The following is a 12491-nucleotide window of genomic DNA, read 5'->3' on the forward strand; positions in this document are numbered from 1 at the left end:
ATACAAAGACAATAAATATGATTAATAAATAATACATTAAAATGACAAGGCAGTCATTCTGAAAATGGATTCCCAATTTTCTTACTTGTTTCTAAACCTGATCCGTGCCAAAGCATTCCCCCCACCTTTTATAAGTGAAGTTTCTCTTCTGGAGCAAACATATCTATCTTCCTAATTATCTCTATAGATGTGTGGGTTAAAAGTTTCCTATTCAAAAAATAAGTTTTGATTTCTTATTGTTATGTAAGGAATGCATTTTAATAATATATATTTGTAATGCAAATAAAGGTTCAAACATTTCCCAACACACAATGAACAGTAATTTTAAAAGTATTGTGATAAGGAACAAGCAGACAGATAAATGCTTATATTTTATTTTATGTACCTTAGCTGATTGGCCTATAGTCATCAAGTGCCTACATATGGTATACATATGAACTGTACCTATAAGAAAAAATATTTTAACATATAAACACCATAGTTCTTTATTGTGATGAATTTTGTGAATACATTAGAAACTATCTTTACTTTTAGCCAACCTCATGTTCATTTAAAAATGAACCAAAAATATTGATTTAAATGGTGCAATATTTTACATCCTAGCTGTTATCATTTCTACAATTCAAATATATTATCAACAATGTACACAATGTTATATGTAATAAAATTTTTGATACTATATAATGTATCATCCTTTTAAAATATCTCCATAGTAAATAGTTTTATGATGCTTTTCCTAAACATCAGCAATTCCAAAATAAGAACTATCCTTAGCTGTACACATTTTACATACTAGTGTTAATATTTTTTTAAACACAATATCCCATTACATTTCCATCAAAATGGAAAATATGATGCACAAAATTATTAAAGGTAAAGAGAAATGTGAAATCCTTCATCAGATGATTTAACCATTTAAAAAGAGTTGCTTCAAAGCAAGGTGAGTGGCAAACAAATTTAATAAATAAATAAACTCTCAAAAAGGAAATTTCAAGATTCCTCCAATATGAGGCATAAGACAATATTTAATATTTAGGACTGCATGCAGAGTTTTAAAAATGTGGCATACCATTGTAGACGATCCAACATAAATGTTCATGGGGCAAAGTTATCTGCATGATGAGTTGCAGTATGGTTAAAACGTTAAAACATGTCTTCACAGAGTCTTGATTTAGGAGATCACCATCTTTATCACATACTATTTTATAAAGGCAAATATTCCTTGCTTGCAGAACATGGAGCTAAGATGAATGATAAGAAATTACTGAAATCAGAAATATATCATCAAAATATGTCAATCTGATTTCTATAGTTTTTTCCAATTCTTTTATCACCCCCACCAATAGTACTGAGAGAAGTCATCCCTCCTAGAAGAATGAAATATTTTGAAAAATATTTAAAAAGGCAGAATATTGTATTTCCCCTAAAAGAGAAATAGAAATCTTAAGGGAAACAGAAACTCCCTGCCCCAGCAGATATTTGGGGCCCATTAAGAAAGTTTGGGCCAGACTATCTACAAAACAAAAAATCAAGCTTGATTCAGATAACCTACAAAATTAGCTATGATCCCTGCATAGCCCTATGGGAGTCTGGCAGCAACCAATACATGCTCTTGCCACAGGAACAGGAAGTGGTCAGCTATCCAGAATCACACATGCTTGGTGGTTCTGCTTCACCATTACACCATCTTTCCAAGCAGCCTCCATGTTTTCAGTGTCTTTCTCCCCACTTGGAACTGAACGAGATGGATATTTCTTCCAACAGTACTCAGATCATTCGTGTAATAGCATTTAGAATAGCACTTCGACATATACCACGTCATAACCCTCTAAGCAGTTTACAAGAGTCAGCATATTACCCCTAACAATCTGAGTCCTGGTGGCCATCTTAACCTCAAGACATTCAGGTTAAATGGGGAAGCAGTGGGAATCCCAGATAAGGAGCAGAAGAATGCAGAGGAATATGGAGGTAGTGGAAATGTGCAATGGCAGCTGGGAAAGGTCAGGGAAAGGCCAGCATAGGCGAAGCATGAGTTTGGGGAAGCTGAGAGAGATTGGAAGACCCAATGCAGACCATGTATGAGTTGGGGGATGCAGGGGAAGTGAGGGTACTGCAGCACAGCCCATGCACACTCGAAGGCCAGGGATTGGTGAAATAGTACAGCACACATGCATGAAGGCCAAGGGTGGATAGCAAGGCAAGTCAATGTGCAGGAAGACCAAAGAATAACCACTCGTTCTAGCGCATTTCTTTCAATCTGTATTCCCCATTGTGTGTCAGTTTACTCTTTTGTAATCATTTCCTTTCCAATGAATGCAAACACAAACATTTAAGAGCCGAGGTGGCGCAGTGGTTAAATGCAGCACTGCAGGCTACTTCAGCTGACTGCAGTTCTGCAGTTCGGCTGTTCAAATCTCACCGGCTCAGGGTTGACTCAGCCTTCCATCCTTCCGAGGTGGGTAAAATGAGGACCCGGATTGTTGTTGGGGGCGATATGCTGACTCTGTAAACCGCTTAGAGAGGGCTGAAAGCCCTAGGAAGCGGTATATAAGTCTAACTGCTATTGCTATTGCTATTGCTATTAAATCCCTTCTTGCTAATTATGCCAGTCCCAGCATGAACATTTCAAAGGGTGGAGGAGTGGGGGGAAAGGAAAGCTGAAATTAAAACATAATCATAGTCATGGTGGTCACATGATTTTTCACTAAGCAACTACATCACTTAGCAACCAAATTACTTATACCAACTGTGGGTCCCTAAACAAGGACTACCTGTAATCCAAGATACTTTACTGTCAAAATCCAGAAATTTATTATGGGAGGGAAAGAGAAAATTACATTTCTAATACTTTGCTCTCACAATTCATGAATGGATTTTACAAAGGAAAGAAAACATTAGTTATATTTTCTTTCTGCTCTCATTTTTCTGAACTTGTTCCTAGAAGGAAGTGGAATCATCTCATCAAATCAATGCATTTGCAATATATGGGCCATATTCATGGCCTATTTCATGAAGCCTGACTAATGCCAAATTATAGAAAGATTAAATAACATTAACAGCTGTTGTAAATACTCACTGTTCGTGTAGCACTTTGATCTCTAAATCCATTTGGGAAAAAAATAGACTTTAATTGATGTGCATCTAATCCATGTTTGTTTATATTTATACCACTAATTTGTTGAAGATACTGCTCATAGCAATACAAAAATGCTAGCTTATGTTCCTGAAAACAAAAATAATATGTTTTACATATATTTTCCATAAAACTGTTAATAGATAATTGTACACAAACAGATAGGATAAAATGCAATAATTATAATACTCACTTGAAAATTAATTATACTTAATTCAGTTGTTTCACACACATTGAATATTTAAACTTAAACATTTAAAGTTCAATAAGCTCATATAACAACTGAATCCACTGGAATTCATTTTCAAGTAAGCAAATATTATAAGTTAGGAAACCAGGCTGATGAATACAGCTAATACAGTACAAAAGACATGGGGATACTTTGTTATTTATTTGGTAGCTTTAAAACTAAATTCTTCTTTATTCTAAATAAGAGCAGTCTCAAGTAAACTTTTTAAAATACTTTCACTGAGAAGAAACATTAATACAAACAAAATTAGTAAAATTATCTCTACTGCTCATATTTCATAGCAACTGAATACTAGTTGAGTTAATACATAGTAATAGCCATCAGATAGTTTATTGACTTTAGATCAGTATATTGCATGTACTACGTTTAAGTGGTTTACAGTTTATGACTTGGTGCTGTGTAAACCCAAACACTTTAATTTAGCAAAACAATTTAAATTACATTATGGCTTAGGTAGAATAAAGGATAGACACACTAAGAGGCATAATACCTTGAATAAGAATCATAAGTAGATTTCATACAAATCTGAATTAAATATCAAAAACAAATATGAATAAAATAATAAGTTAATATAGATATCTTTAAGTAATATTAAATATATTCAAATAGTCCTCAATTTATGATGCTAATTGGCAGCAGAATTTCCATCCCTAAGTGGTGCAGTCATAAAGCACAGCTTCATTGCTAAGTGACAACCATTACTGAAGAGCTGTCATTGTTAATCATATCCCATAGTCATTACACAAAGCAATTTTTAACCAGATTCCCCATCCACATCAGTGGAGAAGCCAACAAGATATTTGAAACTCGGGAGGCCAGCATGCAGAAGTGGCTGCTGCTGGATGGTAGAGGGAGCAACGGTGTGTGTGCTGATATAAGGGACACACGGTGAAGGTCAGAAAAGATGCATGAAGGAACAAGGTGGTGCATACAGCAACAGCAAGGGAGGGTGCAAGGATTAGGAGCTGGGTAAGAAGCACAGTGCAGGTTGGAAAGACTGCATAAGGGTGAGGGAGGGGGGTGGCATGAGTGGCCAATGAAAAATGAGTACAAAGGGACTGGAACAGGGTGTGCAGATGGACAGTGGCTTTCTGGGGAAGACAGCAGGGAATGTTGCAAATGGAAATCATGAGGGCACTGAAAGTGATCATAAGTTGCCAATCACCCAGATCACAATTGTGTCACCGGGGTGTGTGTGTGTGTGTGTGTGTGTGTGTGTGTGTGTGTGTGTGTTGGAATGGCCAGAACTCTAAAGATCAGTCATGATCATCATTTGTTCAGTGTCACTGAAACTTCAAACAGATACTGAATGAATAAGTCAAGGACTACCTATACACAGAATGGAAGACACAGGGATCAAAATTGGGAATACAAAATCATATAGTAGTAGTTTTCCAAAATGATATAAGGCTAAGATGAGGCAATTAAATCATCTTTAAGATTATAAAATGCTGAAAGCAGGCAGTATGGTGTGAAATAATTTCAAATTAAAAAAATATTTCAATCAAAACTTATCATTTTAAGATAGTATGTTTGCTGAAATTAATACTTGAAATATTCTGCATATAGAGTTTGTTTCTGAGAAAAAGTGGACATTCCTTTTAAAGAAATGGGGTATAGTAATTTTTATCAATTCCCTTTTCTTCTTGCAACTTTCTACCATTATTCCCATCTGTTTCACAGTTCCCTGATATTCAATAGAACCCCCTTCTCTTTACAGCAGGATCCTGTTTGCATCTCCCAATTCCTGCTATGTAAAATTGAACTGAACTGAACCCAACTGAATTAAAATGTTATATACGAAACATCATTTTGCACAAGCTGACGAACATTCATGCCTACACATGTAACAGAAATCTAATAAAAGTGATTCATCAGAATCATTACTTACTTTCATTTCCATAAGCTGATCACCAATTTTTACAAGTGTTTCATTGTAATACCAATCTGGGAGTCGAGGCCTATAGTTGTTCCAGATATTGAACAAAGAAGTGGTTCTAAATAAAAAAAATCACCACAGAAAATCACTTATTGAGAGATACGATAATAATCTTGTCAGATTAATATTTTTAGAATGGCAATAAGATAGTGGTGCTACAGTATATTTTACTAGAATTCCTAAGTATACCAACAATGAAAACTGTTTATAAATGTTTAGAAAGTAACAGATATTTAAGTCATATATATTAACACCAATTTCATCTAGTAGCTAAGCATCAAGCTGGAAATAAGAGACTTGAGTTCTGGCTGAGACACGCTAGTGGGGTGACTTTGGGTCAATCGCTTTCTCTCAGCTTTAGAAAGTGGCAAACCACTACCAAAAAATGTTGCCAAGAAAACTGCAGGGACTATTCCAAGCAGTTACCAGGAGTTAACTCTGACTTGAAGATCAAAAAAGTTATAAATAACAGTAACATTTATAAGATATCCGAAGTATTTTAACCTATTAAATTATCATTTGATTGATATTTGTCTGCAGAAGTTTTAGACACCACCATAAAATATCAAAATACTATTTCCATAAAATCTCCTTGTGATCTAAGTAAACAGTAGATTTTAATAACAAAAGCTGGAAAAACAACAGAAGCAATAAAAGAGGTCCAACAGAAATAAATACACCATTGGAACTCTAAAAATCAAGAGATAGTTTTATGCTGACATGCATCACAAAAAAACAAGCAACAACTAAAACACTTCCAAAATTATATCACTATAACATTCTCTCCATGAGACCTTTATGAAAGCAATCATCGGTCTACAACTGCATGAGCAGATCTGGGCCCTCTGCAGTTTGCCATGTTATACCACTGGTGGGTTGAACTGGCTTCCAATTGCTTTTCAGATGCAATTCAAGATGCTGGCTATTACCATTAAAAGCCCTACATAACACAGGGTCAGATTATTAGAGGGACTACTCCTTCCTGAGAATATCTGCTCTTCCACCAAGTTAGATAGGGTGAGCACACTCCAGTTCTCTTTCCTCAAATGTTAAAGCCTAGTAGTGGGACCTAGGAAGCATGACTGTAGCTGACTTGGCCATTTGGAATAGTCTCTTACCTGAAAGGGGGAAATAGGAGGGAAACTAATTTTTAGAAATAAATAATAATATTCACTTAGGAATAAAGTGGTTTCTGAAAGCTGTAAAGCAGCCTATCTCAGCCTAGCAACATCCATATCTGATGAACAATGATTCCCATCAGCTTGAGACTATTTTAAATCAGACTTCCATCACTTGCTCCTTCATTTCTAAAAAATTATATATATTTTTCTATAAGCTAATTACTACAGCAACTCCTAAACTAAAAATAATGAATACAAAAAGAAACTACTAGATAGCAATTTTATTCTGGTCGTTTTATACACTCTGACAATTGATATAACTCTTATTTCAACCAGATTATTCATGTAAATGCTAATGATATGAATAAACAACTAGTAGAATGACATACAAGAAATTCACTGAAGGTCTGGGGAGGGGGGGACCCTCGATAAACCATAACCAGGACACTTGACATTTTGTCATCTCATTCCTCATTGGCCTCCAAAGGTAAACATATCAACTGCACTTGAAATAGTATTATTACAGTTTGTTAATTACCTAATTCAACTCTATGTGGTACATGATTATATAGGAAATATATGGTTTGCAACTTCTAGGAACTTGATACTGTGGTTTCCAATCTGTGGTTTGCAACTTCTAGGAAGAATCCAGTTTCTGAAAACTAAACGCATCCTTGTTCCAATTCAACAAATAAAAAATACAATTGATATTGGCTCTGTGAAAAATTATAACTCTTCATGTGCAAATACAGCCAAACCATATAAGAAATACCTAGTATGGCTTTAGTAATGCAGTAATCAAATAAATTAATTTAAAGAAAAAAATCAAATTATCTTTCTTTCATCCTCTCCTTGTAAGGCTCCTCTGCCTTTGGTACAGTTTCACAACAGACTAGAATAAAGTATTTCACCGATGGGAGAAACATCATTTGATAAACTCTTCTTACTGCCTAAATATTCCAGAGGAGGGGAGGAGGGGAAATGGCAATGACAGCATCAACTTTCAAAATTGTTGTTTTCCATAGTGTTAAAAGGTAAAGTCTCCCTTGAGTCATGCTGAACTCCTGGTGTTTTATCTAAGACGTGTTGTTATCTTGACAATAAATGGGGTTAGCCACAAGCTTTTCCGGAAGGTTTATTGTTTTTCATTTTCCCGGATTATTTGCTACTTTCCCACCCGACTATTAACGAAGTCCGACCCTGCTTAGCTTTTCGACAGCCGCCGTGAAGAGGCTGGCATGCAAATGCAGGTGACTTACGCTGAACCAGAAATTGCTACACAGGGAAAGAAGGATGGGAAAGGAGGGAGTCGCCCCTGGGGAAGGAGACGGAGACGTGGGGCTTTGGGGGAAACTAGCAGAAGGTTCCTCTCCGCTTTACCCTCGCCTGTGCAGCTCCTGATCCTTGGAGCTCGCGGCCCCCGCTTCCCGTTTCCGCTTGAGGAGGCCCAGGCAATCGCTCAGGTCGGACTCGAATCGGTGAACCACTGGGTTTCTCGGATCCACAGAGCCATAGAAAATGGCGGGGGCCGGGGGAGGCAGAGTCGGGGATCGCGCTCTGCCTTTGGGAAGCTCAGCCATGGCGCTTCCCTCGCTTGCGCCCTTCCTGCTCAAGCGGCGGCGGCACGCGGACGGTTGCTAGGAGACAGGCCAGCAGGCAGCTCGAGCAGAGGAGAGGCGGGGGCAAGAGGATCTCGGGGTGGGAGGGGCGGGGAAGCAAATGGAGGGGCGGGCGCTCGCGCGTTCTTTGTCCTCCCGGGCGCTCGCGGGGTGGTGCATCGCGTCCCGGCATTTCTAAGTACGGTAGCGGTGAGATCGCCCAAATCTTTCTCCGTGACCACCCAGTGGCCGAAAAATGTTTGCATGATTCCCACTCTTGTGAGAAACGCGAAGCAGCGTGTTTCGTTTAAAAAGTGCGTGTTCTTTCAGAAGTTGTTTCTATAAACGGGATTTAGGGTAATGCTGTATATATCAGGACATCTTCCCCACTAACAGGGCACATGAGTAATTTTTTGCTCACCAAATTGTTCATCGAGGTTTTTCTAGATTTTTTCTCGCAAATGAACACTCAGCTCCAGAATGCAGTGTTAAAAGTTAGCGAGGAAATCTTTGATGTGTAAATGCATCTTCCACTTAACAACACAATTGAGACCAAAATTTCCATTGCTAAGCAAGACGGGTTGTTAAATGAATTTTACCCCATTTTACTATCTTTCTTGCCACAGTGAATCACTGCAGTCAGTGCCGGATTTAGATGAAAAGAGGCCCTAGGCTGTTCCACTTATGAGGCCCTTTCACCTCCCATTTTTAAGTTTGTAAATTACATGAGAGACAATAAAATACATCATTACTGTGATATATATCAATATATATAGCTGGCCTCCCAACGGAGGGTGGCTCTGCTCTGCGGCAAAGGCAGCGAGGCCAGCTGCCTCCCCTGCTGCGCTCAGCTGCCCGGCTCAGCCCCCTTGCCCTCACCCTGCCTGGCCGCTGGTGGGCTCCGCGTCGACGGGATAGCTACTGGGAGCAGCCGCACCTCTCGCCCGACCGCCGGTGCCAGGAACGTGGGCGGGTTCCCCAACTGCCGTGGCGCTGGAACAATCTTAACCAATACATTTTTATGTTTGTTTATTAGTCGTATGCGTAGAATTTCTCGTTCGGTTCAGTGTTTTAGTGTTCACTGTTTTTAGAATAGTGTAATTTTAATTTTGCTAACAATTTGAATGTAGGCCCCTCTTGATCTTGAGGCCCTAGGCTGAAGCCTAGTTAGCCTATAGGAAAATCCAGCCCTGACTGCAGTAATTTAGTTGTAAGGTTGTTAAGTGAATCTGGCTTCCCCATTGATCTTGTTTGTCAGAAGGTCACAAAATGTGATCACATAACCCCAGATATTGCAACTGTCATATAGACATGCCAATTGCCAAGCGTCCAAATTTTGATCATGTGACCACAGGAATGTTGCAACAGTCATAAGTGTGAAAAATGACCATAAGTCACTTTTTTCAGTGCGGTTGTAACTGAATGATCACAATGAATGATGATTCTAAGTCGGGGACTGTTTATATGATCAAACCAGAGCTTTGTATTTGGCTTTGTTACTGATTCTAAAGTTCTATATTGTCAAATGCTCTTAAAATATTTCCTACAGGCCAATCTTTATAAGTAGGACAACAGGTGAGAAAGCCATGGAAGAATGAAATGAAATAGCTCTCATCTAAACTTCCTAGACAGAATTCCACAGCCGAAGACCACACAAGACCAAGCATCTTTTTAAACCATGGTAGATAAAACTATAACACAGTATTACTTTCTACCTAATAATGATGATAAGTAGAATCATGCTGTACGGAAAGCACACTAACCCTGAGAACTACAAGACTAAAGAAATCATATAGGATGACATCTTTGGGTGCCCTCATTTTTCCATAACATGCACAAATATCCCATGCGTCAAATATTATTCTTAAGCAAAGAAGCATGTATATAGACCTGTGTGCTACCTAGAGGTTAAAATTGTTTCTTCTTACCCAAAAAGGAGGGAGAAAATATTTTGAGGAAAGATAATGGGCTATATTGGGACATTTGATGGATAAAAGGGAATATAGGAGAAAAAATGGCTGTGATTTCAGAATTTTGAATGAAGATCTATAATTACATATTACATAATGTAATTATTCCAGAATAGAATTTGCTACCAAAATTAATGTGATAGAAGCATTAGGTGGTTTTTTTTTGTAATTAAGTGCCTTTAGTTTTATGTAAAGCAGAAAATTTTCTTTTATAATAAATAATATAGTACTTCTGATTTTTGAACTGCTCATTGGGGGCTAATATTTTGCCTATATTGTTAACAACAAGAACCAATCATCAGGTTTTCCATTATACAATACTATAATCACAAGTCTGAAAATAAAATGTAAAGAGTTTTTTCTTTTGTTCAATGTGGATGACTGACATGCATTAAAATAGAAAGTGGCAGCAAATAATACCTGCAACTAATTGCGTAGAGAACTGGGATGGCATCTCTGTTCTTGATTGGCACATGGCCAGAGAAAAAGCTGGAATTTCTGGGAAGCCCAGAAAATAGGTAAGGTTTGAGCCAGACAATACATTCACCCTGATACAGGAGACACAGGATTTTTTGCCTTTGGCACTTTGTGCCAGCAGTGCAATTCTATGCTGTATATAAAGATAGAACCTAAACTAAAATCTGATTTACTTTCATTTAATTTTAATTAAAATTTATTCACAAAAATATTACTCCCTATATATTTAATAACTTCACCATATCATTTTCAAATCTTCAGTTCACTAGCAGCTTCTAGTTATCTCTATGAATATGTACTTATTAATTAATGTTTCATATTTCTTATATTTCTCATATTCATATATTTCACATTTCTTAACCACCCATCTCCCTCAGAGAGTGGAATATGTGATATAGCTAACTGGATCATATTCCAGCCCAGCTAGAGACGTTTCAAAAGTGGATCAATGTGTGAATCCAATCAGTGTTGAAATAGCCTACGTGTAGAACACATGTAATTTCTTCTAAAATTATACCCAAGCAATTATACCCTGCTTCTTGGAATATAACCTGAATTAATCTACAAGCAAGGAACCAGGAAATACCCATTGTCATTAAAATAAGCAAAATGCTTAACATTCGGAATACATCCATAAAGTGTTGGCTTAAAATGAGACTCTTAAAAAATTATGTTGAATTATGTTGTTCATTTAAGAAGGAATTCACTGAAAGACTTCTAATGGACTTTTTAAAAAAAAATCAGAACACTTCAGTAATGACTGAAGGTTAACACTGCTTGCCAGATCAGGCACTAAAGATTACTAGTGAAATATAAAATGCCATGAATATTTTTTATTTTCTCTTTTTTACATAGAATAGTTATAGCATAGACTTAGCATCAGACACAGCAATAAATATCAGTTGTGCAAAAGTTTGATTTTACATTTATCAGCAGTATTTGCTAGTTCTTGGTGCTATCATAATTCTGAACAACAAATATTACCCTGACCCATGGTTTAATCTCAAATGTTTCCTAGGATTCAAGTCAATAGATTGTTGGCTATTTTTTTTCCAGTCTGCACAGTTGGAGGTGTTTGTTTCATGAGTACATAATGGTCTTGGCTGGCCTTAGCAGTGCTAATTCCCATTTCATCAGCTTCAATCCTTACAAATAATAACCAAACAACTGTAAATTATTTTAATTTACCATCTCCAGATGAAGATACCAAAATAAAAATACATTTATATTAACTGTTTTTCTAACATACTGAATAATGCTGTATTGTTTTTCTAAGTTATTATTTTCCAATAGTCATCATGTTATTTCCTGCAGCTGCAAAATTTGCTGGAAGTAAACTGGGTAGCATGAAAGGGCCAACAATATATCGTTCCCAAGCAGTTTGTAGATGACTACAGGAAGGAAAGAAAAACTGGAGTCACATAGTCTATTGTTTCTGGAGAAAGAAAACCATGATTCTGTAAGACATATCTGTGCAGCTCATGAATGGCAAAGCGGAGGGCATTAGCCATGTATTATTAACTGCCAGATATTTGACAACTACCACTTGATACCAATCCCTTTTCTTTTTTGTTTCAGCCAAATGTCAAGAACAATAGACAGCTGGTAGGATATCGAGATAATGGGTAGGAAGGCCCATCTTAGCATATAAAGAATATAAATGTGTTCATCTACTTTTTAGTTGTTCCGTGATTACACAGAACCAAAATTAGTATAAATAATAAAGGTGATGTTTTGCGTTTCAATCATGATTATTCATTTCTTATTTCTTCATTTTTGAACCCATGGATATAATGTAGTATGCATATTAAAGCTGTATAATTCTTTGAAAGGCATAAGTACAAAGGAACTCAGGAGCTCCTTAACAAAGGTAGATGAAAGTGCAGGCAGCTTCCCACAGGAATGCTCACAAGCTTTTTTGGCAGCAGGCAGCTTATTGCCTGGGGAACATGACATACTGGGCTGCAGAAAAAACCCAGGTAAGGAGGAATGGGCTGTATCAG

General features: G+C 37.1%; 1 protein-coding gene across 1 annotated transcript in view; it reads right to left on the reverse strand.

The window, feature by feature from the left end:
• The window catches only part of CFAP54 (cilia and flagella associated protein 54), a 138820-nt gene extending 130744 nt beyond the window's left edge, over positions 1-8076 (reverse strand). Inside the window, 5 exon segments of the mRNA XM_032221166.1 lie at positions 386-444; positions 1070-1241; positions 3077-3223; positions 5275-5380; positions 7824-8076. Of these exon segments, the coding sequence (XP_032077057.1) occupies positions 386-444; positions 1070-1241; positions 3077-3223; positions 5275-5380; positions 7824-8023 (684 nt within the window). The 5' untranslated portion in view covers positions 8024-8076.
• Between the last annotated feature and the right edge of the window lie 4415 nt (positions 8077-12491).

This window comes from Thamnophis elegans, chromosome 7 (genome assembly GCF_009769535.1).
Source record: "Thamnophis elegans isolate rThaEle1 chromosome 7, rThaEle1.pri, whole genome shotgun sequence".
NCBI lineage: Eukaryota > Metazoa > Chordata > Lepidosauria > Squamata > Colubridae > Thamnophis > Thamnophis elegans.